Source organism: Amphiprion ocellaris, chromosome 6 (assembly GCF_022539595.1).
Source record: "Amphiprion ocellaris isolate individual 3 ecotype Okinawa chromosome 6, ASM2253959v1, whole genome shotgun sequence".
Classification (NCBI taxonomy): domain Eukaryota; kingdom Metazoa; phylum Chordata; class Actinopteri; family Pomacentridae; genus Amphiprion; species Amphiprion ocellaris.
Genome location: NC_072771.1, coordinates 18,499,892 through 18,526,350, shown reverse-complemented (window position 1 = coordinate 18,526,350; position 26,459 = coordinate 18,499,892). Strand labels below are relative to the sequence as shown.

At 42.8% G+C, this 26,459-nt stretch overlaps 3 protein-coding genes across 4 annotated transcripts; 2 read left to right on the top strand and 1 right to left on the bottom strand.

Moving 5' to 3' along the window:
- aebp1b (AE binding protein 1b) lies at nt 1-19,438 on the top strand. The gene is made up of 22 exons (XM_023279929.3): nt 1-809; nt 1,856-2,023; nt 2,113-2,175; nt 4,145-4,558; nt 6,442-6,516; nt 7,028-7,093; nt 7,379-7,462; nt 11,494-11,565; nt 11,637-11,746; nt 12,135-12,274; nt 12,358-12,442; nt 12,538-12,682; nt 12,767-12,855; nt 13,160-13,283; nt 13,544-13,740; nt 13,856-14,038; nt 14,274-14,437; nt 14,582-14,982; nt 15,094-15,233; nt 18,048-18,147; nt 18,327-18,493; nt 18,582-19,438. The coding sequence occupies exons 1-22, from the start codon at nt 566-568 to the stop codon at nt 18,951-18,953; spliced, it is 3,603 nt and encodes a 1,200-aa protein (XP_023135697.2). The 5' UTR covers nt 1-565; the 3' UTR covers nt 18,954-19,438.
- On the bottom strand, nt 19,163-23,749 carry pold2 (polymerase (DNA directed), delta 2, regulatory subunit). 2 transcript variants are annotated; one of them, XM_023279930.3, is made up of 11 exons: nt 23,601-23,749; nt 23,193-23,431; nt 22,979-23,100; nt 22,765-22,888; nt 22,565-22,679; nt 22,281-22,479; nt 22,075-22,155; nt 20,936-21,093; nt 20,523-20,650; nt 20,320-20,421; nt 19,163-19,779 (listed from the first exon to the last, which is right to left on the bottom strand). In XM_023279930.3, the coding sequence occupies exons 2-11, from the start codon at nt 23,419-23,421 to the stop codon at nt 19,619-19,621; spliced, it is 1,419 nt and encodes a 472-aa protein (XP_023135698.2). In that variant the 5' UTR covers nt 23,422-23,431; nt 23,601-23,749; the 3' UTR covers nt 19,163-19,618. The 2 variants fall into 2 exon arrangements, with proteins under 2 accessions (XP_023135698.2, XP_023135699.2); XM_023279931.3 differs by having other exon boundaries at nt 23,193-23,428; nt 23,601-23,736.
- Nucleotides 23,750-23,899: 150 nt separating this feature from the next.
- On the top strand, nt 23,900-25,678 carry nono (non-POU domain containing, octamer-binding). The gene has a single exon (XM_023279932.3). It carries the CDS (start codon nt 24,086-24,088, stop codon nt 25,400-25,402), a length of 1,317 nt encoding a protein of 438 aa, XP_023135700.1. The 5' UTR covers nt 23,900-24,085; the 3' UTR covers nt 25,403-25,678.
- The last annotated feature ends 781 nt before the right edge of the window (nt 25,679-26,459 follow it).

The following is a 26,459-nucleotide window of genomic DNA, read 5'->3' as shown; positions in this document are numbered from 1 at the left end:
CTCTGTGGTGAGTCTGCAGGGAGAAAGATCTCCACCGAGGAATTCACCAGGAGGTGCAGAGAAACAGGCTTCCTTCTCTCACCCAGGAGGTGCTGCTGTCTGGGGCCTCCCTCACTCACCTCCCCCCATATCCTGTCTGAGCACTGCACCTGTTCTGACTCGTCAGCCAGGTGAAGGGGATCCTCTGGCTGTTTTTTCAGCTGACCATAGCTGCAGGGCAATTAGGAACCCAGTCTATTCATTTGACTGGATTGCTGCTTTGCTTCATATCTTTCTCTGTCTGTCTCTACAACCCACCTCCCTTCCCTCCCTGCCTCTCCCTACCCCCCTCCCACTCCATCTCTGTCTAGCTCAGTCTGGTGGACACTGTGGCTGTGAGTAGACCGTGGAGCTGCAGAGACTTCCCTGCTGGAGTAAAAAGTGTGGATCACATGGACACAATACAATAGAAGAAAGACTGAAGTATAAATCTTCTGGAGGGTAAATTGGAGTGAGCGTTGGACAGCTCAGACAGAAAAGCACAAACTCCAAACCAAAGGATTCTGCAGTTGGAAGAGCAGGAGGTATGAGAAGCCAGACTGTGACTGTGGCTCTGCTGGCCTTGTGCTGCTGCCTGCTGATCCCCAGAGGAGGGGAGAGCGCTGGGGGGATAGTTTCTCTCCGGCAGTCTGAAGAGGAGAGGCAGGCAGTGGATCAGCTGAGAGATGAGTCCCTGGATGACCCAGAAAGTGAGCAGGGACTCTCAGTGGACCCACACCCACTGGGACACAGCACCCAGGTCAGAAGGGACACGGAGGCTGCACAGGCAGGTAAGTGGAGAAAGACCTAAAAGAACACAGATATGTTATGCAGACGAGACATCCAAGCTGTTCGGGGATCGTCACGACATGGAAGAGCCAACACAGACACTAGCACAGTCTCTGACAGCTCCAACAGGCATGACAAAGTCCATGTGCTCACCTGTCCACTACTGTTTCAGATGCATTAGTTTAGAGATGAAGACACTGACTTGAGCATCTTGCAGACAGGTTTTTTTATCACTCTGACCTTTTCCACTGCCTCTGTTGCTGTAACCCTGCATGATTAATGCTGACTGTGCTGTACACTCACGCTGGAAGAATGGATTTTGAAGACTAATGCACATTAGCAATAAGCCTGTTTTCTGGAGCTTACTTACTAGGCTTCAAACTCTAATACCCATGAGTCCAAACTAGCTTTTTAATGAGTCTCACTGATGCTGCGGAGGTGAGAGTGATATATTTATTGAGTATCTGGACAGATTTTGTGTCATTAAAACTGAACTGTGGTTAATGGAGCACAACTAATGGAAAGAGAGGGATGTGTTTTCCATGAACGTACCTCAGGACTTCAGACAGCCTCAAAAGGAAATAGTCATGGACCTCAAGCAACCACTGAAATGCATCTGGCAGACTGGATTTTCCCTGGCAGCACTGTGTTTTAACATGACAGGGATGAAATAATTGTGTAATTCAAATCTCACATGCATTGCTTAGAAATTATGCAAACAATAACAGAAAGTTGACCATCTTTTATAAACTTTTGTCTACAAAAGGAAAATTCTTTCATTGATTATGAAGTTTGGCATCTGCCTGCAACCCACTACTAAATAGTTGACAGATGTAACATTAATAGATGAGGAGGTTTTATTTTTGACATGATTTCAGGATACTGACACGACTAATGATGGACATCTAGTCTGGGAGAGAATTTAGACAGAAAGGAAGATGATTTCTCTGGGAATTTCTATTCTGACTGCAAAGTGCCTGATTTGATTGTGACTAAAATCAAGCAAAGGAGTGTTACAGAACCTCTCTTGTTCTCCTTGTCTGTCCAGGTGTTTTGGGCAGGGTGAGGAGAGCACCAGATGAAGAAGGCAAAAAGAAGAAGAAGAAGGATAAGAACAAGAACAAGGACCCCAGAGCCACCAAAAAGCCCAAAACTGACAAGAAGGGAAAGAAAAAGGACCGCCAGACAACCACAACAGTACCCCCCACCACAACTGGTGAGAACGGACAGAGCGGCCATGTTTTTACTTGATTTATTTGTACTTGAATAAGTGTTGTTGACCTTGTGTCTGTCTGATGCTTCCAGCAATCCCGACTGAACCGCCCACTGAACCCGAGCCGTACACGGACTACCCTTATCCTGATGTTGGTGAGAAGCACACACAGAGACTGTATGAACATTCCTAGAGTGGGGATCAGAGGGTTAAGTCTTACTTTTCACTTTTTAAAACAGAATACAGATGCTCCCTGAGAATGCTGAAATTAATCATTTATTTACATTGTCGTCCAAACATTTGGAAAACAATCATATCAATGTTGCATCTTCTTCAAGCATCTCTTCTTGTTGGTACAATTCTGATTCAAACTAGGCGGCAACCTCAAGTGCCAAAAACGGCAGGTCCTTTAATGTCCACCTGAGGCTGCTCCTAAGTCGAGTCAGTCCCCATAGACCCCCATGCTAAAATGTCCAACTTCAGAGCAAAAATAAATATGTTTACAACCAGGTACAAAAATGCTTTTGGTCTGTATAGAAAATCTCCCCGTTCATGACAAAGGTACAAGGAGGGAATTTTTATATCGTTCATCCATTTAAAATGTCTGAAGGCTTAAAGCTGCACATAGCTGAGATTTGAGCAACAGGTGGGCGCAGTCATAGAACAGCCCATAGCCAAGAAAGCTCCACAGGGTCCATCTCAGCTCCACTCTGGATCCACCTCTCTGCTCATTTTTAGATTAGCTGGGAGAGTCAGGTACTGCTAAGGTGGCCATGGTCGGAGCCACCACACTGAGAAACTTATCACTGGCGTTTCAGAGGCTCTTTATATACAGTCACTGGTTCTATCATCCACGGTTGAGCTCCTGTGTTTTCATTGCCAGCAATATTTTTCTCCTGCTTCGTTTTCTCTGAGTTATCCATGGCACTAACAGGGAAGGCACAGCCTTCTTCAGAAAGGGGTGTGGACAGCTGCAGTTCATTTACTGAAACTAGCTGTTTCAGTGTCTGACGCTAAAGCAAAAACACAGTTTGGAAGAGGACTAAAATCAAGTATACAGGCATGGTAGAATGAACGATCTGTATGGCATTTTGAGTTGAAACTTGAAAGACACATTCTGTGGACATGTGACACTTACATTAACCTGCTAAAAAAGTGGTTTTATATGGGACATTTAATCACTGAAAACCAGCAAAGCATGTAGACTGTAAAGAGAACCTTCACCTAATTTGAACATGAAGTCTGCTTGCAGGTATTGAGGTGGGAAAAAAAGACACATAAAGCCATTTTTGGTTACAGAAAGCACAGAAATCTGATAGGTTGCCTCAAAATTTGTCACTTGAATCAGAGTTGATTGGGCCTGAAGACTTTGATCTTTGAAAATTACAATATTCAGGGGGTGGGGATTAATAAGAAGAATGTTTAGAAGATGTGTGATCTCCTCCTTGTCTCTGCTTAGATGTACTATGGAGAACTGGTTAACAGATTTAAAGATGGTGTCCGCTAATCTCAATGAAAATTGCTCACCTGATGAAAGCACCAAAAAAGCTTTAGCGCTTTTGGTTTTGTGAATTAGTATTAGAATTAGTATTCCTCCTTTTGGCTACATCCACACTCCCTTCAGCCCATAGACTTTTCAATGTGATGTCATGTAAATGAAACTAATTCTAGGCTCTGTGGATTCTAATAGAGCCAGTTTGACTCACCCTGTTTGCAGTTGGAGATGTCCTTTCTGTTTCCTGGTTTCTTTTACAATCGTGGTTCATGGTACAAGTGACCTCCAGGAATAAAATGGCAGCAAGTGTAAAGGGCAACGCTGCAATCACCTCTTACTGACTGGAAATCAAGCAGAGTTGTGGATAATCACCTACTTCCTCCTAAGCCAGTTATGAAGGGCAAGTTTGTTCCAATGTGGACAAGAAAAAGCTGATTTTATTCCTGCTCACTTCAGTTTTCTCCCAATACCAGCTACTGAATCATATTTCTAAGAAAGTGCTGTTTGTTCATCGCTTAGTATTTTGGTCCCAGAATAAAAGCATCTGCACATATCAACCTGGGAACCATAAAATGTGTTTTTGTCTAGACTTCTGAGCCCATCATACTTTCCATCTGCTTCTCTGACAGACAATGAGTACTGGAAACCGGATGATGACTACTGGGAGGCTGAGCCAACACCATCCAGGCCTCAGCCCGACACTCCGAGCACAGATCCCCCATACGACTACTGGAAGCCAGAGGAGGAAGATCCAGCTGCTGCTGTGACCAATGCCTACGATGACTACTGGAAACCAGAAGAGAAAGATCCGTCCACTCCATCGCCCGACATCTATGATGACTACTGGAAACCAGAGGAGAAACAGCCGTCCACTCCAACCCCTGACATCTATGACGACTACTGGAAACCAGAGGAGAAAGACCCATACGCTACTGCGACTGACAACTATGACAGCTACTGGAAGGAGGTGGATCCCACTCCTTCTGCCCCTGAAGTTGATGGGAAGACTGGAACAGATGACAGTGATTACTGGGATGCCACATGTATGTCTGAGTGGGTTTTTTTGTCTTTTTCTTTGTTTTGACAGAGGATGTTTGAGGGGGTGACAGTTTATGAAACATGAATAAGATGAGATGAAGCCATAATGACCTCTGTGGGAAAATCCCAGGAGGTCATTGGAACAACAAAGTAATAGATTTGACCAAAATGGGGCTTTTATAACTTTTTTTGCTTTTGTGATATTTTGCACTTCAGAGCTTATTTATGTAAAATGATGCCATTTGTGAAAATAGAGAAGCTGAGACAATTCAGACAAATGATTCAACCTGAATTAACTCAACCTCTCGGCTAACTAGTTGCATCACCACTGTTATACATTATTATCAAACTTAAAAATTCAAGTTCTGTCAACTAAAACATTTTGGTTCAGATATCTTAAAAAAAATTAAGTCAAACCATAGAAATGAAGTTGAGCCAACAACTTCCATGCTGCTTCATCACTACTGCTTTCAGTGTATTAATAATAGACACATCTAAGCAGGAAACAGTAGACTGTAGTTTGAAATCCATAACTGAAATATAACTATGGGGAGTGATAGAAGCAGATCTTCATTAAGGTTTACAGAATTTTTAACTTCAGAAAGAGTCGCAGCAGAAAAAGATGGCTTTCTAGACAATTTGAACTCAAATGCATGACACAGTACTCAAGATTAGATTCCGATCCTTTATATAAGTAAAAGCATTACTACCATACTGGGATGATACTCAACTACAAGTAACAGTCCTGCCTTCAAAAGCAGCCGAGATAGTGTATCCATTCCCCCAATGCCGGTTTGTGCATATTCAATACGTACCTCGGAACCTTTTGCAAGCACTGGTTTCTCATAGGACCGGTCGGAGTGGGACCTAATTATTATATATCTGTTATTATTATTATATATATATGTATCTATGCTCTATGTGTAATTGATAAATTAACAATCTCCATTTATTTTAGCATCATCTGGAAAGCAAAAACACAGAAAAAAAGTTTTTTGTTTAATTGCAAATAAATTCAGACGTCAAGGGGTTCAATACATTTGCCCTGATATCAGCTTTGTGACAATGCAGCTTAGAGATCCAGTTTTTTAATGGTTTATACGTTTTAAAACATAGGAGAATGTTCTTGGCCTATAAAAAAATCTCTCAGATTGCAATAAAATTTCAATTTCAAAAACAACAAATTACATGAAAATACATGAAAACATCATGTCATGAAACATCTGAAAAGTAACTAGTAACTAAAGCTGTCAGACAAATGTGGTGGAGTAAAAAAACAATTTCATATTTCTATATTTTATATAGAGAGATGTGGTAAAGTAGAAACATTAAGTTGTACAAAATGTAAAAAGTTATTTAAAGTACAAGAAACGTGAATGTGTACTTCAGTACAGTACTTTAGTCAATGTACTTACTTTGCACCACTGACAATGCATGCTTTGAAGTGCACAATAATCTATCAATTTTTCTAAACAATTTCATTAGACGTGTTTGGACGATTATCAGCTGTATATTTAGTAAACTCATTGGAGTATAAATTAAAGTGGCACACAACTACAGATAAATGTATAGATTTTAATCTCAGATTAGCAATTAATCTTAAGGATCTAATTAGGAGGCTCAAAAATGACCACCCCTCAGCTGTTCCGCAGGACAAAAGACTGAACTCTTATTTTCCATGGGATCAGATGCTGGAAACAGTGTGTCGTGTGGCCCTGTGACGCTCATCTGGACCCGACTGACATGCTCTCATTGTGATTCCAGCCAGCTACACTGTACCTCCACTCTTCCAGCATTTCCACTGATTCACTCATATTGGCTCGTCCTGCCTTTTCTGTTACGTTCTCCTATTTCTTTTGCGGTGCATAATTGTTGCATTGTTTTGCAGATGAGGTGCCAGACAATCTTCCATTTCCTGATGGCAAAGAGGTCAGCCCTGAAATCATAGTGGAAAATCTACCAGGTAACAGTTGTCACTTAAACATTTTAGAAAATCAGTTCATATGACACATTTTCGATTGCACAGTTAGCCAGTAAGGAATCTCAGCTAAGAGTTAAGATGCATGAGAAATATCCATTCCATCTGTGACTTTCAGCGCGTCACATGAGAATACTATTATGTGGAAATCTGCCCTACTTTTCAGACAGGAGTGGGTGGGTTTGCTCGGTTGCACTTAGTCAACAAAGCTTTCCATAGTTTTGTTGTGGGCTAAAAACAAGCCCTGTCATCAGATCCCAACCAGGTTATGATTCTTGTAAATGTAAATTAAAGATTTAACAAGTTAATTGCATGGTGGGCGTCACAGTTGCATCCAAATAGAGAGCTACTGTTGTGGTTGAACAAATCAGGGCTGTGCTAAGCTGTAAAACTGCAGATAAAACTATGTAATCCTATAAAGTCTCACTTGTGATGCAGCTGTGCCTCAGACTGATTAAATGAGTGGTCTAATTTCTTGCTTGTTTTTTTTACGCAGAAGAGCCCACGGCCACTGCTCCCTACGAGGGGACTTGGTATGATGACTATGACGAATACGGAATGAGTGCGTGCACAGACACACACACAGGAAACTCATCCTTAACAAATGTTTTCTATTAGGCCCACTGGTTAAACCACAGTAAACTTCCTGCCGAAAAAGCAAACAGCACAGAAAAGGGATAAACAACAGTCTGGTCAATAACTTTCCAGATTTACAAATAATGAGCCCTTTTAGTGTTAAGCGTTCTTAATGGCTTTTAAAAAAAATAACATGCACAGAGGCATGCTTATACGCTGCTGTGATGAGAGCTATAATATAATCATATTTTTTTTGTTTTGTTTTCTGCAGGGAGGAAAGAAGATGAGATGGATGAAAAGTGGATGGAGAGAGAGAGAGAAAGGGCAGCGAAACAACGGGAGAAGGAAGAACGAGGTAAGAGAGCCCACATGTGGGTCCTTTTTCTTTCTTGCGTAACACTGTTCTGCATAATCATGTCAAACTACATGCAACACTGAAGCTGACAAAGACCAAAGAACATGGCCTGTGACCAAAGCACAAAAGTTATAAAAGATCACAACGTAGATGTCCCTTCACTCACATTTCTGTTGTAACAGAATGCAGATGTTGTTTCCCACCATACTAATGTGTCTGTGCTGCTTGCTCTAACTTACTTGGCCGGAACAAAAGTTCATCCAATAAAAACACAATGAAAATTAGGATCATGAAGAGTTTAGAAACCTTTTGTGAGTTGGACTGAAGGCAAAGAGGGTGAGATCAACCGAGAGGGATCTGCATACATTGGATTATGACCATTCACATCCCATTCAGCTCTTTTTTTTTTTTCTTTTTTGCCACGTGTCTGCTGTGTGTAGTGAGGTTAGCTTGCGGTTGAGGAGTAAAGCATGGAGCAGATGATATATAACACTGTCAGGTCTGGTGTCAATAGGGCACGTCCTGTCTGCACAGTTCACTGCAAACTGGGTTCACGGTGAAAAGAATTCTCAGCTAATTTGAAACAGAAGTTTAGAGGCTTAAAGCATTCATGTGTAACACTGATACCTACACACACTGCATAACTGTGCGTAAATAAGTGCATGTGTCCACTTGTGCATCTGTAGGTGAGTGAGATATTCAAGTCTGGTCATGATTATTTATAGAGCTGTTGAGCCAGACTGCTGTCCAGCAGAGAAATAAGACTGGGGTGGTTCAGTCGGGATAGCTGGAAGCATCAGACAAGGTCAACAACACTCATTCAAGTCCAACTACAAACACGGCTGCTATGTCTTGTTCTAACCACTTGTGGTGGGTGGTAGAGTGGTGCAGTATTATCTGTTATGTGTAATTTAAACGAGTAATTTAAATATTACAATTAAACCCTCACAATAACCTGATTAATTTAAATATGTAGATCAAGGCCATGCATTATTAGATCCACCCATTAATCCATTCATCCATCCATTATCTTTACACCGCTTATTCCTCATTAAGGTCGTGCGGGGCTGGAGTCTATCCCAGCTGACTTAGGATAGGTTGCCACTACATCACAGGGCCACACTTAGAGACAAACAAGCACACTCACATTCAAAACCTATGGACAATTTAGAGTTAACAATTAACCTCAGCATGTTTTTGGACTGTGGGAGGAAGCCAGAGTACCCGGAGAAAACCCACGTGTGCACAGGAAGAACATGCAAACTCCATGCAGAAAGATCCCAGGAAGGTCAGGGAATATTATATATAACACAAATGACCTGACTTTAAATATATTTAATCAGGACCTGACAAAATTATACATGTACAAACCCAACAAATCTAAGCATTCCTAGTGAGCAGCATATTGGTGACAGTGGAGAGGAAGAATTCCCTTGTAACCCTTTGATACGCAGTGTGGGTCAGGAGATACCCATTTTCCATTGGATTTGGGTCACTTTTGACCCATGTTGTGTATCAAAGGGTTAACAATTAAAGACCACCAGCAGAACCAGGCTCAGGCAGGGTGGTCATCTGCCTTAACTAGTTGGGGTGATGGAGAAGGGGAGAGAGAAAAGGAAAGCAATGACAAACAGACAAACAACAAACAAAGGAACATGAACACTTGACAGATAGGAGGAGGAAGCAGAAACCGCAGATTGGACACATGCAGCTCCAGAGACAGAAATAGAAGAGACAGGACAGAAAGGACCAACTACAGGCGAGAGAAGACACAAAGTTCATTACGTGCAATTGTGCATATAAATGCATGTTAGAGGTGCCTGGAATCATAGAGACTTTGAGTATAGACACGTATGAAGACAACCACGTCAACAGGAGAGCCAAGGTAAAGTACACTGACTCGATTAAAAACAGTGGTCAAACTATAAAAGAAAAAGAGTTGAAGAGGAAACTGAGTAAAATCTGGCAACTGAGCAATACAAAACAGCAGTGCAATGACATAAACTAAGAGTACAGACGTGGCCAAAAGTTTTGAGAATCACACAAATATTAATTTTCATAAAGTCTGCTGCCTCATTTTTTATGATGGCAATTTGCATGTACTCCAGAATGATATGAAGAGTGATCAGATGAATTGCAATTAATTGCAAAGTCCCTCTTTGCCATGAAAATGAACTTAATCCCCCCAAAAACATTTCCAATGCATTTCAGTCCTGCCACAGAAGGACCAGCTGACATCATGTCAGTGATTCTCTCGTTAACACAGGTGAGAGTGCTGATGAGGACAAGGTGGAGATCACTTTGTCATGCTGACTGAGTTAGAATAACAGACTGGAAGCTTTAAAAGAGGGTGGTGCTTGAAATCATTGTTCTTCCTCTGTTAACCATGGTTACGTGCATGGAAACGTGCAGCCATGATTGCTTTGTACAAAAAAGGGCTTTACAGGCAAGGATATTACTGATACTAAGATTGCACGTAAACCAACCATTTATCGGATCATCAAGAACTTCAAGGAAAGAGGTTCAACTGTTGTGAAGAAGGCTTCAGGGTGCCCAAAAAGGTCCAGCAAACGCCAGGACCATCTCCTAAAGTTGATTCAGCTGCGGGATCGGGGTACCACCAGTGCAGAGCTTGCTCAGGAATGGCAGCAGGCAGGTGTGAATGCATCTGCATGCACAGTGAGGCGAAGACTTTTGGAGGATGGCCTGGTGTCAAAAAGGGCAACAAAGAAGCCACTTCTCTCCAGGAAAAACATCAGGGACAGACTGATTTTCTGCAAAAAGTACAGGGATTGGACTGCTGATGACTGGGGTAAAGTCATTTTCTCTGATGAATCCGCTTTCCGATTGTTTGGGGCTTCTGGTAAAAAGCTTGTCTGGAGAAAAAATGGTGAGCGCTACCATCAGTCCTGTGTCATGCCAACAGTAAAGCATCCTGAGACCATCCATGTGTGGGGTTGCTTTTCAGCCAAGGGACTGGGCTCACTCACAATTTTGCCTAAGAACACAGCCATGAATAAAGAATGGTACCAAAACATCCTCCGAGAGCAACTTCTCCCAAACATCCAAGAACAGTTTGGTGACGAACAATGTCTTTTCCAGCATGATGGAGCGCCTTGCCATAAGGCAAAAGTGATAACTACGTGGCTCGGGGAACAAAACATCCAAAGTTTGGGTCCCTGGCCAGGAAACTCCCCAGACCTTAATCCCATTGGGAACTTGTGGTCAATCCTCAAGAGGCGGGTGGACAAACAAAAACCCACAAATTCTGACAAACTCCAAGCATTGATTATGCAAGAATGGGCTACCATCAGTCAGGATGTGGCCCAGAAGTTAATTGACAGCATGCCAGGGCGAACTGCAGAGGTCTTGAAAAAGAAGGGTCAACATTGCAAATATTGACTCTTTGCATAAACTTACTATAATTGTCAATAAAAGCATTTGACCCTTATGAAATGCTTGTAATTATACTTCAGTATATTATAGTAACATCTGACAAAAAGATCTAAAAACACTGAAGCAGCAAACTTTGTAAAAGCCAATACTAGTGTAATTCTCAAAACTTTTGGCCATGGCTATAGACGTGACAGAGGAACTAAAAGCAAGGAGGAAAAGATGCAAATTTAATTTTGCTTTGAATTTGACAGTAGTGGGACTTACAACATGTTTTACATCCCACTGAGAGGACAACGTCTGGCAGCCATGTTACCAGCAATAAACTACAGTATGTCAATATGTCACATGGTTCAGCATGTTAAAATATGATTCATGATTTCTGTACTCTTATTCAGCAGTAAATGTCTGAATGATCTGAGTTTCATTACAGCACACCACTTCCACTGAGGGCCAAATCACAACATCTGGGTTGTTTTTTTCTTGTTTTTTTCACAGCACTCCAAACCTTCACGTCCTCTTGGGGGATTTTTGGCATTTGAAATTTGCACAATAATGATGAGTTCCTCAATCATTTCTGGGAACAAATATTCAGCCCATTTATTTTGCATTAAGACTGTTTTTCTGACCCCTGACAGAGAGAGCGCAGAAGCTGAAGGAGGCCGAAGAGCGAGCCAGGAACAGGCCACGTGTCTTCAAAGAGCCAAAGAGTGAGTCTGTTCAAACCTGAACGACATGCAGACGCTTTATTCCTGGAATTAACATATCATCTATGTGGCAGAGTGTCCTCCCCTGGGGATGGAGTCCCACAGGATCGAGCCAGACCAGCTGTCAGCCTCCTCGATGTCTCAGTACAGTTTTGCACCTCAGAGGGCTCGTCTCAACATGCAGGTACGCGACTGTCAGGGCAGGGCAGCTGTGGCCTCAACACTTAGAAATAACTCTACAGACTGCAGCCATCACTTACACACTGCCAGGCCTTGAAATAATAACAAGGGACCAGCAACAATGGAAAATACTGTTATTGCGGAGTCTGTCGTTTCCATTAGCAGCTTTGGCAGTTTATGTTCGTTCCATTTTTATAGTCTAAGAATCTTTTATGTGGCTAAGTAATTAAATCAGCTGATAAATCTTCCACAAAACACACATCTGTTTTTTCACTCCAAGCTATTGTAGCATCTGCATAAATTAAATTGCCTTGAAAATATGCAGATATGCAGTTTCGTGCTGAAAATGTCAATGAATCAGCCGCATGTGTTCTGGTCTGTGTGGTTCCCAGGGGTCTGAGGATGAGGAGAACATGATAGGTGGAGCGTGGTGTGCAAATTTAGAGGACATGATCAACTGGTTTGAGATAGATGCTCGCAGGGAGACAGAATTCACCGGAGTCATAACTCAGGGACGAGATTCCCAAAATGAGTAAGACACAAATGCACACAAACTCATGAGTACACTTTGTCCTACATTCCTACATTCAACACGTTGCCCTCATCTTGTTTCAGGAGTGACTACGTGACGTCCTACTTCCTGGCTTTCAGCAATGACAGCAGGGAATGGACCACCATCCATGATGGATACGCTGACTGGGTGAGCTCATTGTGTTGCTGCTTTATGCACCATGTATCATGTCTCCCTCATCTTTCCCTGATCCACTCTCTTCCCATCTATCCCCTCCTGTCCAGCTGTTTTTTGGAAACAGTGATAAGGACACTCCTGTGATGAACCAGCTCGCGGAGCCTGTGCTGGCCCGCTACATCCGGATCATCCCTCAGAGCTGGAACGGTTCTCTCTGTATGAGGCTGGAGGTCCTAGGCTGTCCCCTGCCTGGTGAGCCTCCCAGACACAGTCACATGTACGCACACTAAAGCACACAAAATAAATAACATACTTTTGGTTCTTTTCCGCTCGCAGATCTGGCTGATGCTCTGTACAGGCAAAATGAAGTGACTCCTGTGGATTACTTGGAGTTCAAGCACCACAGCTACACAGAGATGGTTGCAGTGAGTATCAGTGCATGCTCCCTTTGAACATCTGCACCGATTCCACTGAAAATCCTTAGTTATTCTCCAGAAAACTATGCAATTTCACAACATTAAACCCGGGGGTCTACTTGTATCCACTTTAATATGAATTGATATTAAATTCCCTGCAGAGGTTTAAGTCCTTCTCAGTTAGTAACTTCAACCACCAGAGGGCAATGTGACCTTTCCACAGGAACACAATGGTCACCTTCTAAGCAACATTTGTGTGATATTATGATCAGTTCTTTGCACAGTGACTATTTCAATCTTCTCATCTGTTCAGCTCATGAAGTCAGTGAACGACGAGTGTCCCAACATCACCAGCATCTACAGTCTGGGCCGCAGCTCCAAAGGACGGGAAATCATTGCCATGGTCATCTCTGGCAACCCCACTGAGCATGAAATAGGTGGGAATACAACCCAGGCAGACAGGACTGTTTAAATTGCAATGTTCAGCACTTCTTTATGCATGATCAATATCAGAATGAAGCCCTTAAAGCATCTGTTTTCTCTCTAGTGTTCCAACAGTCTGAGATGCTGTTTGGTTGACATGATCCTAGACTGTAATGGCACCATGGATGCATCCTGTAAATACTAATAAACACCAGGTGGAGGCCAGAAAATTGTGGTTGCCACATAATTACCTCTTTCCCGGTTGTCTCCTCAGGTGAGCCTGAGTTTCGCTTCACAGCAGGTCTCCACGGAAACGAGGCGCTGGGTCGAGAGCTGATCCTGCTTCTCATGCAGTACCTGTGCAAAGAGTACAAGGACAGAAACCCCAGAGCACAGCGCCTGGTGGAGGGAATACGCATCCACCTGGTGCCCTCTCTCAACCCCGACGGACATGAGACAGCTTTTGAAGTGGTCAGTGGCAAAAAAAATCTAGAGAAATGGAGAAAAAAAAAATAAGAAGCAGAAATAAGAAATGCCAGTGAATCTTGGTGATCATTGTGTCCTTTATCCAAATTTTCCCCTGCAGGGATCAGATCTGAGTAGTTGGATGACTGGACACTTCACAGAGGACGGCTTTGACATCTTCCAGAACTTCCCTGACCTCAACAGTATCTTGTGGGATGCTGAGGATAAGGGCATGGTGCCCAAACTAACCCCCAACCATCATGTGCCCATACCAGACGACTCAGATGCTGGCAGCTCAGGAAAGGTACGGGTGATGTTGTTTTGTGGCCTAGAAATATTGAAGATATAAGAGCTCCATTGCTTCTCTCTTCTCAAATGCAAGTTGTTGTTTTTTTTTTTTTTTAAATAAATGCCTGTAAAAAAAAAAAAGTACACTTTTGTAAGTGTGCTTGTGTTCTACAAAAATGAGGGTATGTTGTGCTAACATCGGTTTTCCCTGCTCTGTTTGTGTGATCTTGATCCTCCTGTTTTGGTTCCAGATGGCTGTGGAGACCAGGGCCATAATCTCCTGGATGGAAAGCCATCCATTTGTGTTGGGTGCAAACTTCCAGGGCGGGGAGACAATTGTGGCCTATCCTTATGACAGCTTACGTCTCAATAAGCCTGCTGAGAGCCAGAAACCCCACAGCCGCAAGAAGAGACAGTACGACTTGCTCAACCTATTTCATGCTCCGTCATCTGCATTACACTAATTTATTCCCCAAATTCTCATTTCCCTTCCTACTTTCTCTTGCATCACTGTTACTCCACCACACTTAGATAGTTCAACTGGGATTGTTTCTTGCAGGTATGAGGACGAAGGGTTTGATGTGACGGAGTGGGGAAGGGGCTACCATGAGGAGCCAGAGGAAGACTGGAGGAGTAGAGGTTATGCAGAGCCAGAGGAGGAGTATAGGGGCCATGGATATGATCACGGTTACGACCGTGGCTATGACTTCCACAACCAGGGTTATGACCACAGGGAAGAGGAGGAGGATGACAGAGGAAGAAGTGCCGGCTACCAGTACGCTGAGCCTGAAGATGAGCCCCGGGTGATTGCAGACGAGTCCCTGTTCAGGTGGCTGGCCGTCTCCTACGCCTCCACACACCTGACCATGACACACAGCTACCACAGATCCTGCCATGGAGACACAGCAGCAGGGGGGCTCGGCCTGGTCAACCGGGCCAAATGGAAGCCAATCACAGGCAGTAAGCGGCCAGAGTCATAGCTATAAATGTCTGCGTGTTTACAGCACACCCTGGTGGAGGGTTTGTGCAGTACAGGCTCAGAGGTTAAAGTGTGTGTGACCTTTTCTCCAGGTATGAATGACTTCAGCTACCTGCACACCAACTGTTTCGAGCTGTCCGTATTCCTGGGCTGCGACAAGTTCCCTCATCAGAGCGAGTTGGTGCATGAGTGGGAGAAAAACAGAGAAGCAATGCTCACATTCATGGAGCAGGTCAGTCACACAAACAGTGATGCAGTCAAAACTCAAAGTAATTTGTCACGTTGCTTTTAACAAAGTAATGAAAATAAATTATTACACCAGTTTTTACATTTCTCCAAATAATCGCCGGTTATCAATCAAATTTTAAACCTCTCACTTTCCAACATCTCAGCACAAGTCTCTATCCTAATGAGGAGGACATACACAAGATTTTTCTTTTAGGTCCTTTAACAAAGTATTACCACAAAGACAACAGCAAAATTGGTGAAAAACATCTCAAAGAGCACATCACAGAAAATAACTAGATTCTGCATGTCGAAGAGAAACAAGGTGGCACTGGCAGAAGGCTGTACTGCCTAAAAATAAAAGCAGAAACACAACTGAATTTAGGAACACTATGCATTACCTTTCTGTGCTACAGGTGGATGCAGATGCTTAAAAGTAGAGGAAAGAAGAAAAAACAAAGCTATAATTTACAAATCTGTTTTCAGTTCTTGGACTTTTCTTCTAATTGTTGTTTTTTTTCTGAGACATTGGATCATTTCCGTATTTACTGAAATGAAACCCAAAAAAAACCCAAAACACGTATACAGTTTTGTGAAGTGGTTAACAATACATAGACATCTAAAATGTGATGAAGACTACACACTGCTTTCCATGAGACCGGAACACTGGTCTTACATTTAACAAAGTTGTGTGTCTTTAAAGCTTGTGAAATTGTCCACTTCTTAAAAGTAACTTAAATTGTCAGATAAATGCTGCGGAGTAGAAAGTACAGTATTTACCTCTCAAATGTAGTAGAGTAGGAGTATAAAGTCACATGAGAAAGAAATGCTCAAATATAGTAAAATTACCTCAAACTTGCACTTAATTACACTTAAATGAGTGAATGTACTTAGTTATTTTCCTTCACTGGATTTTGCTCTATATAAATGAAATGTACACTCCTGGTCAAAAGTTTGAGAATTTTTCCATTTTTTTTAATTAGAAATTATGCATGTTAATGTCTCACTGTACTCTGAAATTAAAGCATATAACAAATAAACAAATGAAGGTTAAAAAAATCTATTTACAAACCAAAATGTATTCTAAACTTTTGATTCTTCAAAGTAGCCAGCTTTGGCAGATACAACAGCTGAACACATTCATGGCATTCTTTCCACAATGGAAAGCCAATATTCTTCAGAATGTTCTTCCTAACTCTGTTGTAGAAGTTTTCATACGTGTGGCACTTGTAGGTTGCGTTGCTTTCATTCTTCTGACCAGCTCATCCCAAACCAGCTCCATGGAGTTTAAGTCTGGAGACTGTGCTGGACACTGCATGTTTTCAAGCTCATCATCTTGTTCTTTTTTCCTGAGGTAGGCATAGTTTGGACTTACGTTTTGGGTCGTTATCTTGCTGTAAGATGAAAACCTGACCAACTATTCTCATACCAGAGGGTGCTGCAGAATGCTGTGGTAGCCGTTTTGGTTCAGGGTTCCTCTCACTCTGTACAAGTCACCAACCCTGGATCCAGCAAAACAGCCCCAGACCATCACGCTTCCTCCTCCATGTTTGACAGCTGATGTCACACACTGAGGAACCATCCTTTCTCCTAATTGACAGCGTACAAAAATCCTTTGTGATGAGCCAAAGATGTCAATTTTTTATTCATCAGTCCATAATACCTTCTTCTAGTCTTCAGTAGTCCAGTGGCAGTGTTTCATGGCCCAGGCAAGCCATGTTTTTCTTATTCTGAAGTCTTCTCTTCATAGCTGAAACTGAGACTTCTTACTACGACCACTATTAAGCTGTTGTCCTGTGAGCTCCTATCACCAAGCTCTTGACTCTCACAAACTTGTCTTCTGATTCTGTTGTGTCTTTGGGTTTTCCAGACCTCTTCCTGTCAGTTTCCCCCAGTTTCTGAGTGTCTTTTGATGAAGAAAACTGTTCTGACACCTTGACTTTCTTTGCAATTTCTCTGTAGGAAAGACCTACATTTTTAAGTGTTATGATGGTCTGTCTCTCTTCTATTGTGAATTGCCTTGTCCTCTTCATTTTTATAGCACACACACTACTTTCTGCAGTACAATACTATTCAAGTAATACTCTGGAGGGTATGATGCCATGGTGTGTTCCATCACTACATTTATGCAGACTGAGGGGGTTGTAAGTAATCAAGAAAAACTGGGACATCTGTAGGATTTGGTAGCACCAACTTTCAAGACTTGATTAACCTCCGTTACTGCAGAACAACTTAAAGTTGTTAACCCATTTCTTGTTTCCTGAAAAAGGCCTTTTTGTATAATTATGAAATCTACATTATTTTTCAGTTTTGGGTAACCTTACCTTTTTTTAACCTCTGGTACTTCACCACTTACCTTTGTAGCACTCCAAGCTATTCATTGGACTTGAACTACTTGAGTTTCAGTAACAAAATGGAACAACTGGGGCGCTCTACAAGTTTTGACCAGCAGTGTACTTAGCCTACAAATCTGCTTTTTTAAAGACGGCTTTCAGCAACACTTAAATTGCTGATCATATCCTATTGTTACATTAAATTACAAGCCATTTTTATTCACCAAAAAACACTACCTTTCCTGTTGTGAGGGAAACAAAGATCAAAGCAAACTTAAACCTGACTGAGCCATATAAATACACCTTTAGACTAGTGTGTAATTCTTGTCTTTCTAAATGTAGTTGAGCCCAATTTGCCACAAAACTGTTTATGAAAAGGCAGAGGAACTGATTTTACAGAACAACTATACTGGAATACTACTCATGTAACTTGTTGTTGGTTACATGTGTCTGCCTGCTTCACTGACTCAACTATCCCTGTTCTTTAGGTCCATCGTGGCATCAGAGGGATCGTGAAGGACCAGCAGGGGAACCCTATTGCAAACGCCACGATATCCGTTGAGGGGATAAACCATGACGTCACCACAGGTCAGCATACAGCTCACAACACTGATCTTTCTTGAAAACAGATTGTTTTATTTCAGGGGCTTTAAAGCTTGATGAAGCATTTTTCAATGTTGCTCTTCATTGAATTTTTATTTTAGTCTGGGAAAACTACAAAGAGCAAACTTCCTTAAACAGAGTCTCTCCCTTCTCTGCCATTGTAGCATCAACAGGCGACTACTGGAGGCTGCTTAACCCAGGAGAGTACCGTGTGACGGCTCGAGCTGAGGGCTTCTCCCCTGTGACTAAACTTTGTGTGGTGGGATATCAGTCGGGAGCGACCGCCTGCAGCTTCAACCTGGCCAAGTCCAACTGGGACCGCATCAAGCAGGTAAGACTCTGCCCACTCTGAATTGACACCACCGTCAATACCTGTCTGTTCTACAGAGTATAAAGTGTGTTCCCTAACTTCTCTGCAGATCATGGCCCTCCATGGCAACAAGCCAATTCGACTCAGCTACAGCACCAGCAGAACACAGCATTCCTCAGTTGGTAACAGCCACAGGAACGTGGTCAACGGCAACAACGGGTTTTCTGCAAATTCACGTCTCACTGAAAGGCAGAGGAGGATGAAGATTGCTCGTATTCGTCGCATTCGCAAACAGAGATTAATGAGGTTAAGATCGACGACAATGTTACCACCCACAACAACGACAATTCCCACAACACCAGAGACCACTACATCCTGGTACGACTCGTGGCTCGTAGGGGAGGGACAGTCCTCGACGCCTGGTGGGTTCACAGACTCCATCCTGGATTACAACTATGAGTACAAAATTGATGACTATTAAACCAAACACACAGGGCTTGTTTCAGTTAACAACCATCCTCTCCTAACTGTAGTTCTCATTGCCGTGTTGTACTTTGAGCTGGTAGAAGAGTGAAACAAGGAATCCTGTCTTTGTACGACATAAGCAATGGGAAGTACAGAGTATTAACTATATTAAGATAGTGTATCTGTTACTTAACACTTGAAATAATGGCTCTTTACACAAATGGATCCATTTAAATAATGGTATTTCATTTTGAAAGTTCACACTGCATTTTCTGGCTCATTCAATGGTTTTTTTTTGAGTGTCTTTTGCTTCATGAAAAGATGTTTATTGTGGATGCACATAAAAACAGCTGAATTATTTACACTGTTCTCACCCATGCAGAACTATTTTTACAGTAGGAATAGTCACTTATTGTGTGAAAAGCAGTTCACAGTTGGTAACAGACTGACACAGGTGGGGTAGAAGAGTTATTTTTCAAATAAAGGCTTATTAATAAACAATGTGTGTCTCCTATTCCTTACAGTTCAAGACAGGAAACACTAGAGCTGGACTGCATCAGTGTCGCATGGATGGTAATTCCTGACCCAAAGTTGATTTACATAGTCTGCGGTCAGGAGAAGTAAGTCTGAATAAGCACTAATAGTGTGCGACAGTGTCAGCATATTAATAGATGTTAACCCTCAGTGGCTGATGTTCATCTCACTTTCTTCATCTTCGTCAGCGGAGAAGGCTGAGAAGCTGACTGGTTCACAATGCAGAGTGCGTAAATTGATCAGGCAAGCTGTTTGGGTGCTGCTGAACTCTGGAACTGTGACCAAAAGGACTTCCTGACCATCAGGACCTGGCAGGAGAAGAACAAACATTAGCATTAAGAAAGAGGCCTGTGCAAATGGCACATAGCTAAAAAAAAATTAGGGCTGTAGTGAACCAAAGAAAATCTTTGCCTATAATCGAACCTACTCTCCAACCAATCGATTGGACATTTGAAAACGATATAAACTATCACTTGATTTAAAAACAAAATCTATGACGGTGTAATGAGTGTATTCTACCTGCTAGCCTTATTAGCTCAAAATAAGTTATGAATAAACAGAAAAAGTAGTATTTGTAGCACATTAAATTATTTCAACCTTGTTATTTTTATACTGAAATGATGACAACAGGCTCGTAGCAGACCAGCGCTCACCTGTCCATAGCCATTTGATTTCCAGAACGGTTGAGTTTTATAACCCAGACCAGTTTGCCTCCTGTTTCTGGTTGCTGAACTGTCAAGTTTATGCTCGATTTTTAGGCCATTCATTTTAAGAAAATGCTCTAGGAAAAAAAAATTATTCTCTGCATTCTGGGACCTAAAGAAAAATCACACACATCACATACTGACCTTTGATGTGCTTGGACTCAAAGGCTGGGGCATTGCCACTGAAGTAAACATGAGGACACTCTTCCAAGATGAAAGGGTCTTTTAGGTAAAATGGGTAACAACCTGATAGAAAGAAAAACAAAAAACTGTGAAAATAATGTAAATGAACCTGTATTGTGTTTCGAACTACCAGAGGTCTTGTGATTTATTCTGCATCAGCTAACCCAGTGTGTCAGGTGCTGTAGGGGCCAGGTGTCTGAGTCGGAGCGTTTCCTCCAGTATTTCCACGTGACTGTCCATGCTGCTGTACCTCTGAATGTCACAGACGTTCTGGCCTGATGTTCCCAAGAACCTTTGTGGAAACAAACAAAAATATAGTCCAAAACATTTCTACACACACTTTAGATGACTGTGTGTGTGTGTGTGTGTGTGTGTGTGTGTGTGTGTGTGTGTGTGTGTGTGTGTGTGTGTGTGTGTGTGTGTGTGTGTGTGTGTGTGTGTGTGTGTGTGTGTGTGTGTGTGTGTGTGTGTGTGTGTGTGTGTGTGTGTGTGTGTGTGTGTGTGTGTGTGTGTGTGTGTGTGTGTGTGTGTGTGTGTGTGTGTGTGTGTGTGTGTGTGTGTGTGTGTGTGTGTTTACCTCACTCCATCGATGTCAGCCTGGTATGGATTGGAGGCCAGCTGTAGTGTGGGGTACACGGAGGACAAGGGGAACATACATCGGTGGAGAGGCTGCTGTGGGAGGGTGTAGTTGGTGGGGTCATACTGGCCTGGCATTACATCCACTGGAACTGAAGCCTGAATCAGCAGGAGTAGCAACATACTGCATTAGATAATAATCATAATATGACCAACTTGACAAAAGCTATTATTTGTGATTAAAAAAAAGTGTTAAAGCCAACTGTGTTACCTTCTCTCCAGGAAACATTTCAAAAAGTATTTAGTGTAATGTGAGAAAATAGGGCTGTCACCAAAGCATTCAAGTACACTGATAAAAGAAAAAAGCAAGAATTCTCACATTTAATAACCAGAAAAATGTTTTTTTAGTACTTTTTCTTGATGAATGTGAGGTTGGGGGTTTGGGGAGAACTCACGGGCCTTGCTTGTAATACGGCAATTTTGTGGCAACACACCAAATACGGCACAGATAGGGCTGGGTGATATCACCATGCCATAAATCTTTGTATATACGTCAAAAAAGTTGAGCCAGAATGTGTGGAGTCACGGGCAAGACCAGAACATGTGGATATGGTCTGCAGGTTGGCCTTTACAGCAAGGACAGGAGGGGTCTGTGTTAGGATATATGTTCTCTACAAGAACCCAGTGTAACATTTCCGTAGATTACATACCCAGTAATAACATATAAACACAGGTCTGACTCATTTTATATGACACACAGGATAAATACTATCATCAAGGTTCATAACACGGAAAAAAACTCAATAATTCTATAAGTAACTTCAATCTGATACATAGCATTTTTGTGAATTTATTGAAAATCAATTGAGAAACAGTTCATGGCTAGAATAAACAGTGGTACACAGAAAACTAAATACTTCATCACACTGATGTAAGAAAATCAGTAAAATACCCAGTGTTTCCATGCAGCAGTTCTCTTGGACGACTTTCAACAAACTCACAATGGCTTACATCATCTATAGGTATTAAAGTAGTAGTACATTTCTTATCAGCCCACACTATATATGTCATCAGTAAAGCCCAGTCTAAACTGTACATAAAAAAATGGCAACATGTGCAAAGAGGAGGATGCAGACTCACCACCAGCTGAAGCAGCAGCTCATCCAGCAAACGAATGGCCTCCACACTGCCAGCCTGAGTCTTCTTGGTGAGGTATTTGGCCTGGAACAAAAAACAGACACTGTAAAACAGGTAACAGAGTGTTTTGAGTGGATGAGTTTACAAGGGCAATGTTTCTGAAACAGTGAAAACTAATAAAAGTATATGCAAGTGTCAGTTCTTGACACCTTTGTTGATGCATCCTTGTCCTGGGTGCTTTGGCTCAGAAGGTTTCCAGCCAGTAGAACCCTGGATATTGTCGCTGCCCCGCTCTGCTCACCCAGGTCACCAAGCTGACCGGTTACCATGTCAACCAGCAGCTGTAGCCCCAGCATGCTGTCAGCACGACTACTTCCAAGTCCAAGGCCTGATGCCAGGAGCACAAACCTGAACACAGACAAAGAAAGCACTTCAAATATGGGAATTATTGTCACAAAATGATGGCATGTACAGTGTATTTGTGTGTGTTTACCTGTCAGAGCTGAGAGAAGGTCTTGCTGTCTGCAAAGGGAGATCCGCTGTGCAAAAATCCTCAACTGTGAATTTCCCGTCATTCCTCTCTGCTCCATATATTGCAATAACACTGCCTGAGAGAGAAAGACAGGAATCTGTTTATAGTTAAGATGTATGTACAGAGCTGATGTGATGGTGACTTACTGAAAAAACACTGACCTGTGACACACTTGTTTTTGTCGATTTTGCCCTCGAGTTTGATCCTCTGGAGTTCATCCTCCAGAATCAGCTCATCTGTTTCACTAATGTACTTGGCTCGTGCAGGCTGAGGCAGGAGGTTGTGCTGATGAGAGGAAAACAGAAAAATGTTACACATGCCAGCAGGTAATTTCATTTTTTTATGCGCTCCAGTGAATTCAGCATGACAGCCAACCTCTTCGCTGATCTCTTTTAGAATAGATGGCTGCAACTCCATACGTTTGAACAAAGTCCCCACGATGCAACACTGCTCTCCTGTCTCCAGATCACACAGCTTCCTGATGAGCACATCTGATCCTGGCAGACAAAAAAAGTAACATTAGAAAATACACTGAAATAATTGTGGTGCTTCAGTGCTCCAGATGAGGGTGAGATTGACCTGAGCTTACCCCACTTCTCCTTAGCTCTCTCTGACAGCAGGGGCCTCATCTGCATGAGCCGTGCAGCGTAAATATGAGCATACTGGCGGCTGAAGCTTCGCTCCCCGACTCCGTAGCGCTCAGAGGAAGGACTGTAGGCCAGCGACGTCCTCTCAAACACCGCCGGCCCCTGGTCCTCGGAGGCAGGACGGCAGAGCAGAGAGGAGCCCTCCTTCTGGGCACTCAGGTCGGAAAACATGACTGTCCTGCTAGAAACGTAAAAGAGGTCTACGTTATTATATACATATTAAATAACCGCACCTAGGTTTAAGCTAATCTACTAAGTTAGCGTTCATGATAATTAGTAAAGAGCTCTTCCAAAACATGCCGACATTTTTTATGAAAATAACTCTGATATGACAGATGCAACGGTCCTACCTTAGAAGAGGTGAGGTGAAGCGTCGGTTTTTATCTGTGTAATATCAGATAATGTGCTATATTTTAAGAAAAGTCTGATTTTACTCATTCACAGCGAGCAACAGAAACAATTCCCGCGAAATCAGCCGCTTAACGTCACTAGTTTTTTTTCCCCCGAGATGAGTGCGTAAATCTCGCGAGAACCTGTGCAGGGAGCAAGAAAACAAAAGACGACTGCTACAAATATAATAACTAACGTAATTAAAACGTTCTACCTCAGTTTATGGAGGACTATTATACATTTATGTAAAATACGATTTTAAAATATGTAGGACAGGCCGCCGTCGCACAGAGGTTACGTCACGAATTTAAATCAATACGTCGCACGGAATTGAGATCACAATAACGTCGCGGCAGCCTCGCCATTTTTGCTGCTCTTTGTGCAACACCGTCTGCTGAGAGTTTGCTTGTTTTCAACGAGCCATTTGCCTAATTCGGTCACAAAAATGCAAGGAAACAGAGGACCCCAGCAGAACCACGGCCCCAACCGCCCGGGAGACCAAATGAAAGGCGAAGGAACCAACGGCCAGCAGCCCGAGCCCAGCGAGCAGACCAACCCCAACGAGGCCTTAACGCTGGACCCGCAGAGCTTCAGGAAGCCCGGAGAGAGGACCTTCACCCAGCGGAGCAGGCTGTTTGTAGGAAACCTGCCGACTGGGACCACCGAGGAGGATCTGGAGACGCTATTCGCCAAGTATGGAAAAGCCAGTGAGATCTTCATCAACAAGGAGAGAGGCTTCGGCTTCATCCGGCTGGAGACGAGGATCATAGCAGAGATCGCCCGAGCCGAGCTGGATGACACCCCGTTCAGAGGCAGGCCCATCCGGGTGAGGTTCGCCACACACGGTGCTGCTCTAAGTGTGAAGAATCTGCCAGAGTTTGTGTCCAACGAGCTCCTGGAAGAAGCCTTTGCTGTGTTTGGTCTGATAGAGAGGGCTGTGGTCATCGTGGATGACAGAGGGAGGCCCACAGGGAAGGGGATTGTGGAGTACACCTCAAAGCCAGCTGCTAGAAAGGCTTTGGATAAGTGCAGTGATGGTGCCTATGTCCTCACAGCATTTCCTCGACCCATTACAGTGGAGCCTATGGAGCAGTTTGATGAAGAGGAGGGACTGTCTGAAAAGTTAATAAACAAAAACCAGCAGTATCACAAAGAGCGTGAGCAGCCACCTCGATTTGCCCAGCCCGGCTCCTTTGAATATGAGTATGCCATGCGCTGGAAGGCCCTGATGGAGATGGAGAAGCAGCAGTATGAAATGGTGGACCGCAACATGAAGGAGGCTCAGGAGAAGCTGGAGACTGAGATGGAGGCGGCCAGACACGAACATCAGGTGATGCTGATGAGGCAGGACCTGCTGAGGCGGCAGGAGGAGCTGAGAAGGATGGAGGAGCTCCACAGTCAGGAGGTGCAGAAGAGGAAACAGGCCGAGCTCCGGCAGGAGGAGGAACGCCGGAGGAGAGAGGAGGAGATGAGGATGCGCAATGAGGAGATGATGAAGAGGCAGCAGGAGGGCTTCAGGGGCAACTTCTCGGAAAACAGGGAGCAAGAAATGAGGATTCATATGGGCGGCCATGGGATGCCCATGAACAGAAACTCACTGGGTGGTAACTCTGGTTCTGCTGGTACTCCTGGCATGGCTGCTGAGAATGCTCCGATGATGGCAGGACCAGGAAACAGCAACATGCCTGGAGGCCAGAGTGGCTTCCCCAGAGGTCTCCCCGGGTCTGGAGACTATGGACCTAATAAGCAGCGCAGATTTTGAATCACATGTCTCTTTGCTCCCTTTTCATACTCACTGTTCTTTATGTTCAGGTAGTAAAGGTTCCTTTTGAACTTTGAAAACTGCATGTATTTTTTTGTACCTTATTATTTGTACTTTTGAATTCCGTTTTAGTACTAAAATGTCAAACCCTTCTACACGAGCCATGTGTTAAACCTTATTTCCTACTTTAATGTGTTGTTTTCATAGGGATAGGAAATGTGTTTGTCCTGAACATGTTTAACTTTTATGGAATAAATTCATGATTCCCTAAAAAAACATTTGTTTTATTCAGTATACAGACACTCATGATCTCTTCAGGTGTTTCTAAGCCTCAACAAGCACAGTTTTTTTTCACAACCACGACTAAATCAGTACCTTTTTTTTTTTGTCCACACTCACACATGCCTGATAATGGATATGTGTCACTGTTAAGAGTGTGAGTTTGCCTTCTTGCACTGGTTAGAGTATTGATGAAAACTGTCGCTTCTTAATCATTGATCTTAAACCTGCTTTGAATGCAGGATAAAATGCAACAATCTGAGTGGTTTCAGGGAAAATGTGAGCAAGTCATCAATTGAAAAATGAGCAGCGGAAACTAACATTTTTCATGTAGCTATAATAACTATCCACTTAGAAACACAGATGCAGGTCAAGGTGAGGAGGGGAAATGAAGGACCTTACAATAATGGTCGAATCCATTTTAGACTGGGATCGTCAATAACCGCTGACGTATCTAAATTAACTTCATGATTATTTTATTAGCTGCTGATAGTTTATTTAGCGGGTTAGTAGGTCATTCAATCATCAAGCAAAACACGTGATAAACTAATATGCCATGGCGTTTCATAGCAGGAAGAGCAATAGAACTATGATTAATCGTATTATACAACAGTGCCAGCCCAGCTTATGCAATATAAGATTTGTGTAAAAATAAAGGCCTGTACTGCATATGACTCCCTTGGAAATGACTCACCTGTGTAACTAGACAGACATTTGGTGACTCATCCACCATGTAGCAAACAAAGAATCAGTCTAATGTGACACTGAGTGAGGTAAC

Bases quoted from the DNA above. Each gene is read 5' to 3' on its own strand.
- aebp1b (XM_023279929.3), top strand. From the start codon at position 566: ATGAGAAGCCAGACTGTGACTGTGGCTCTGCTGGCCTTGTGCTGCTGC. The intron at 6,517-7,027 runs GTAACAGTTGTC...TTTTTTACGCAG, and splicing joins CATAGTGGAAAATCTACCAG to AAGAGCCCACGGCCACTGCT. The intron at 13,284-13,543 runs GTGGGAATACAA...TTGTCTCCTCAG, and splicing joins CCCCACTGAGCATGAAATAG to GTGAGCCTGAGTTTCGCTTC.
- pold2 (XM_023279930.3), bottom strand. From the start codon at position 23,421: ATGTTTTCCGACCTGAGTGCCCAGAAGGAGGGCTCCTCTCTGCTCTGC. The intron at 22,156-22,280 runs GTGTCAAGAACT...TTTTTGTTCCAG, and splicing joins ACAAGGATGCATCAACAAAG to GCCAAATACCTCACCAAGAA. The intron at 19,780-20,319 runs GTCAGTATGTGA...TTCTCCTGCCAG, and splicing joins TGAGTCCAAGCACATCAAAG to GTCCTGATGGTCAGGAAGTC.
- nono (XM_023279932.3), top strand. From the start codon at position 24,086: ATGCAAGGAAACAGAGGACCCCAGCAGAACCACGGCCCCAACCGCCCG.